Source organism: Myotis yumanensis, unplaced genomic scaffold (genome assembly GCF_028538775.1).
Source record: "Myotis yumanensis isolate MYYU_CA2020_CCGP unplaced genomic scaffold, mMyoYum1.0.hap1 SCAF_9, whole genome shotgun sequence".
Classification (NCBI taxonomy): domain Eukaryota; kingdom Metazoa; phylum Chordata; class Mammalia; order Chiroptera; family Vespertilionidae; genus Myotis; species Myotis yumanensis.
This window is the reverse complement of record NW_027223760.1, coordinates 80054001-80060000: the sequence shown is the minus strand read 5'-3', so window position 1 is coordinate 80060000 and position 6000 is coordinate 80054001. Positions and strand designations below refer to the sequence as shown.

The following is a 6000-nucleotide window of genomic DNA, read 5'->3' as shown; positions in this document are numbered from 1 at the left end:
TTCCACAGGTAGAAGGAGGTCCACTGCAGCCTGCCCTGCCTGGAGACCCTGCTCTAAAGCGATGCTCTCCTCTGCTCAGGGGATGCATGAAATCAGAGCAAGCGCAGCCTTTTCCTTCGTCACCAGGTGTCCATGCCAAGCCGGCACTCCTCAGTGCGCAGGTGCCCTCAGCCCACGGCGAGAGGTCCCGGGACCTCTCTGACGGGACACAGGCTCCCAGACAGGCGGCCACCAGCGCTTTTCTCTCTGAATTTGGTCTGGCCTTCTGTTGGGACCTTAAAGTTTTTGCTTGTTTTATTTTTTAATATGTTCTTACTGATTTTAGAGAGAGAGGAAGGTAGTGGCAGAGAGAGAGAACCATTGATATGAGAGAGAGAGATCAATTGATTGCCTCCTGCATGCCCCCTACTGGGGATCAAGCCCATAATCTGGACATGTGCCTAGACCGGGAGTCAAACTGGTGAGCTTTTAGTGCACAGGATGATGCTCAACCAACTAAGCCACCCTGGCCAGGGCGGGACCTTTAAATTTTTAATACCTGTATTAATAGTTCTTTCACTTATATTTTTTATTCCAAAGTACAAAGCACTGATTAAGCCCTAACCGGTTTGGCTCAGTGGATAAAGCTTCGGCCTGCGGACTCAAGGGTCCCAGGTTCGATTCTGGTCAAGGGCATGTACCTTGGCTGCGGGCACATCCCCAGTAGGGGGTGTGCAGGAGGCAGCTGATCGATGTTTCTCGCTCATCGATGTTTCTAGCTCTCTATCCCTCTCCCTTCCTCTCTGTAAAAAATCAATAAATAAAATATATTTTTTAGAAAACAACACTGATTAAAAAGCATTTTTTCGCGGGAAAGGAAGAGAGAGAAGGCTAATGAGCTGCCGACTGAGAGCCCAGCGGAAGGGCTGGTGCTGCTCTCTGTGTAGCAGCCGCGGTGGCTCTTCTTCTCCAGCCCTTTGCTCGCGAGGCACGGAGCACCGCCAAGTCTGGTTCCCACTGCATTCTCTGCGCGATGACTCGCCCTCCTGGTTGGGGAAGCGGAGACTTGGATGGGAGTGATGAGGTCGCCTGCGCTAGTACACACAGCGGGATTTGAACCCAGCTCTGGCTGCCCATGGTTTTAATACTGTTATGATTTCTCACAAGCAGTCCTCAGGACCCTTTCTTCAAAGAACCAGTACTTGGACCTCAGAACGTTAGGAGTCAACATGGGGCCTGGAGCCCCGCTGCTTTATTTCACCCCAGACTCCCACCCAGCGCCCCACATCCGTGGGCCTCACGGGGACCCCTGGAGTCTGCAGAGTATTAGCTAAAACCACTTTTACGTCTGTGCTCTCATGGATGCTGACCAGTTGATGAACTCACCCCTCGGAGGATAAATGCAAGCTCTAGGTCTTCCTCTCGTTGCCAGGGAGACTGAGTCTAGCCCCTCCCGCCAGGTCCTCCCCTCCCCTCCCCTCCCCTTCCCTCTCCTCCCCTCCATGATGTTGAGCAAGTAACTCACCCTCTCTCTCTTGGCAGTTTCGGTTTCTTATCTTTAAAATGGGAACAGAGTTAGGATGATGGTTAAATTGGTATTACCCCTAAAAAAGAAACCTCAGCCCAGTGCCTTTCAACAAAGGCTAGTTTACTGCTGTTACTAGGATGCCTCATCCCCTCTCCAGTTTCCATGAGGAGAGATTGGTGCTAAACCCTCCTGGCCTCTTCACAACCCTGGGTTCTTTCCCTCCTGGACTGATTATTTGAGGAGAATAAACTGGGCCCCTTTTTCCTCTTGGGAAGGAAGGTAAGGTGCCTTAGGTCTTACCTCAGTAGGCATCTAATCTGAGGGTTTGGTTAGCTGTCTGCTGTTCTCACGCAGAGCCTCATTCTGCATAATTAGTAACAAATGGGATATTGTAGCATTTCATCTTCTGATTCTATTTCTCAATTCATTTAGAAATTGAGCAGGAAAGAGGTATGAAACTTGTCCCTTTAATATTCTAGAATTAGTATGTGCTCTCTCCCTCCCCAATTCTCATAGAGTCAGGATTTTAGGATTGAAAGGAGACCTTTATTTTTATTTATTTATTTATTTATTTCTTAAAGTATTACAAAGAGTATTACACATGTCTCCTTTTTTCTCCCCCTTGACATTCCCCCGGCTTCCCCCACCCCCCAGCGTCTTGTGTCCACTAGTTATTCTCATATGCATGCATATAAGTCCTTTGGTTGATCTCCAAAAGGAGACCTTTTAAATGACTGAAATTTATTTCGCCTTCTCATCGCTGAGCCTGGCACAGCTGGTCATTCAGCCCTGGCCTGCGTACTCCCCGTGATGAGCAGGCTGCTTTATGGAGGGACGGCCCGGGGGAATGGCTGGGGATGCTCTCGATCTATCGGGCTGGCATTCCCCAGGAGGGTCTGGTTCCGCAGTGCTGGGCCCTCAGGCCTCCTGTGCTCGGTAGGAAATGCGCAGCTTAGGGTTTCTTTGGGAGAAAGTGTTGGCCTGAAGCCTGAGGGAGAGTGAGTGAGCTAAGTGGTTTTGGCATCAGACCCCAAGAAATTTCCCACCACCTCGGTGTGCCTGCCGCGTCCTGAGGAAATCCTAGTGTGCGGCCTGTCTTAGAGGAAGCAGGAGAATGAGCCTCAAAGCCCTTTGTTAACCTCCTGGCCTCACCGCTCCTGGTGGGCGCTGTGAAGTGTGGCTCCCGGGAGGTCTCCTGAAGGCTGATTACTGGCCTCAAATAAAACTGCCAGTGAAATTCTACTCTCCGAGAGGCTAACGGAGAGCTCAGAACATTCCCTCAAATAGCCTCCCCCAAACACACTGCCCAGACTGACTGATCGGCTCTGCTCCTGTCTGCTCTTTGCAGCTTTAATGACACATAATCCACACCCCCGAAACGGGCCTTCCTCAAGTGTTCAATTCAGTGGTTCTAGTATATTCATAGATTTGTGGAACCATCACCACCACCAGTTTTGGAAGGTTCTCATGGCTCAGAGAAGAACTGCTGTCCCCGTTAGCATTCCGCCTCATGTCCCCTCCCCTCCCCACCCATGGGAACCACCAGGGCTTCCTGTCTTGTGGATGTGCCGATTCTGGACGTTTCATATACCATAATGGCATCATACAACGTGCGGGCTTTGTGTTGGCTTCTTTCGCTTAGTGCAATGTTTTCGAGGTTTATCATGCTGTAGCACGTATCATGGCCGAGTCATAGTCCATTGACTGGGCCTGCCACATTTTGTTTAGCCATCCTTCAGTTCATGGACATTCAGACTGTTTCCACTTTGGGGTATTACCAATAATGTCTCTATAAATATTCATGTACAAATTTTTGTGTGGTGGGCAAAAGTAGATTCACAGCCGTTGGTATGGATAAGGACCGGCAGGTTATGATCATTACAATAGCATTATTAGCTCTGTGTTTTGCACACTCTCAACTGTAAACCTGCTTTTATCCACCCCTGTGTTAGTAGAATTACTAGATCATAGTCCCTTAAAAACCTTTCAAAATTGCTTTTTTTTTTTTTTTGGTTGGCTATTCTTGGGCCCCTATTTACTGCCTCTGTGCCGAATGCTGTCTGTGACTTGATGTAAAATTAGCACATCTGGGAGCCAGTTTAAAGTTCTTAAAGAACTAGTTCTTTGTAGAAATAATTAAAAATTCTTCAAGTGAGGATAAACGGAATCACAAGGATGCTTACTATAGTATTCAGGAGAGTACATTCGCCTTTATTCTCTTCTTTCCAAGCTTCTGTCGGAAGATTTACAAAGACTTTGTTTTCTTTTGCAGAATCGCAATGAAATAAAAAATGGCACCATCCTTCGATTAACCAAGTCTCCGGTGAGTAGGTCTTCGTGTGTAGCTTTCCCGTAAACACTTCCTCTTCTGTTCCTCTACATGTGATTGTGGACATTCATGTGTGAAGATGATTTTAGTGGGAAACGGAAGGTCTCTGAAACATCCTCACACGCAGATTGCGGATAATCAGGAACGCTCTCCCTGTATTTCCCACTACAAGACAGGCAAGCCTCCCTCCGGGTCAAGTGCAGACACATACAGTGACTTTCCGTTTGAGTTTGTGTGTCATCTCCACCGTCCTCATAGTACAGATGGGATCACCCAGCTGTACTGACTGGCTTTTATCCACCTGCCCACATGCCCACCGGCGCCCTCGGAGCAAATTCAGACAAAAGACAAAGCAAACAAGACCAAAGGCAGCCTGTTACTTCCCCTTAAAGTCAGAGGGTGTGCGCGTGTACGTGTGCATGTGCGTGTGTGTGTGTGTGTGTGTAAGAGAGAGTTTAAGCATTTTCTAGTTTGGTCAGTCATTACAATAGTTCATAGAAATGTAGTTTAAGAAGTGTTGCACGCCTGCTGTTTCATTGACAGCTGACTCTGGATACAACACCTTTAAAGTCTTCCAAATAAAAGCTGCTAAACCAAATGCTACAGAATATTTAGCTACTGGCTGCATTGCTTATCTTTATCTTTCTCACTTCCTTGTAGATACTTTAGGTAGTACCATTAGCATATTTGAACTATATCCGTTCACAGTGCATTTTTATTGCTTTCCTAAAAAAACTAATCTTCAGAAAATACACCAACTGTTACTATTTTCACTGCATATGCGATGAAAACTGTGTCTAACTGGCGTTTTCAGTTTCTCCTGCAGCCATGTGGTGGCTAAAAATAAATGTGAAAACAGGGAAAGGCATCTGGCTGAAATTAAATTGTGGGGACTGTAACTACCACAGATTTTTCTTGTTGGAAATTATATTAGAGAGGCTTAAAAATCCCCTAAACATTCTACCCAATCACATCTTGAACCTAAACCCAGTGATGAGCTCAACAGAGCGCGTGGCCGGAGTTGGCTGGACTGCCTTTCGAAGCCTTCTTTTCCACTTAGTGGTAATTATAATTTAGACTCATTTTTCAGCGGCTGCATGATGAGCTGAGACATTTTTGCCTGACGTAGCATTGATCTTCTTACTTTAGTCAGCAAGAATTCATGCTAATTTGACCTTTCAAGACCACAGTTTCCCTTGGTTTTTATAGTTTCTGTTTATCCTGCTAAAGCTGCTCATTTTCTTGCTGGGCAGAAAGAGTACATCTTGCTTGTTATTTCATCTTAGAATTAGAGAGGCTCAGTTTCTTTGTGTTTATTTATTAAATCTAGGCCTTCTCTAGGCCAAAGAAGAAGTCCGTTTTCTTTTTTATTGCCATGTGCTCATGAACCAGTTTCCACAGGCGAAGCCAGTCCTTGAGAGGAGGCTAGGTGCTGGGCAGAGGGGGATTACCCAGCACCCTGAGCGTGAGCTTACAGACGCTGTGGCACGGCCTGGCCCTGGCAGCGCGGTGGGGCTTGTCCTGCCCAGGCAGTGACCCGGGCAGTCCCAGCATGATCAGGGACGGGTGGAAAGCCCATGCGCAAGGCAGTGTTATAAGATGGAGTCCACCTGCAGAAGACTGGCTCACATTCCCTAAAGGGCAGTGCTCCCCAAACAGGAATCATTGGAGGAGCGTTAAAAATGCTGATGTCACCTGGCACGTGTGGCCCCGTGTTTGAGTGTCGAACTATGAAACAGGAGGTTATGGTTCGATTCCAAGTCAGGGCACATGCCTGGGTGGTAGGCTCAATCCCCAGTAGGGGGGGTGCAGGAGGCAGCCGGACAAAGATTCTCTTTCATCAGTGATATTTCTCTCTCTGCCTGTTCCTTTCTCTCATAAATCAATAAAAAACATTTTTTAAATGCCAATATCTGGCCTTCTAATAAGAAGCTGAATTATGAGGTATAGGAGTGGGGTCCAGGAATCTGCATTTTAAGAGAGCGCTTTAATAGTTTGGCTGTAGCCACAGTGTCTAGAATTGGGAATTACTGTATAATAAGTGAGATATTTTGAATTTGTAAAGTTCACTTGTTGCTGGGGGATTTTTTTATTTTGTGTTTAACTGGAAAATATGGCTCAGCATATGCTAACTCTTTCACTTTTTACATGTGTACTAAAAATA

General features: G+C 46.7%; 1 protein-coding gene across 3 annotated transcripts in view; it reads left to right on the top strand.

The window, feature by feature from the left end:
• ELMO1 (engulfment and cell motility 1) overlaps nt 1–6000 on the top strand; it is a 401514-nt gene that overhangs the window by 126276 nt on the left and 269238 nt on the right. For all 3 annotated transcript variants that reach the window (XM_070424794.1, XM_070424795.1, XM_070424793.1), the window contains exon 5: nt 3780–3830. In XM_070424794.1, the coding sequence (XP_070280895.1) occupies nt 3780–3830 (51 nt within the window). The remainder of the gene's footprint in view (nt 1–3779; nt 3831–6000) is intronic.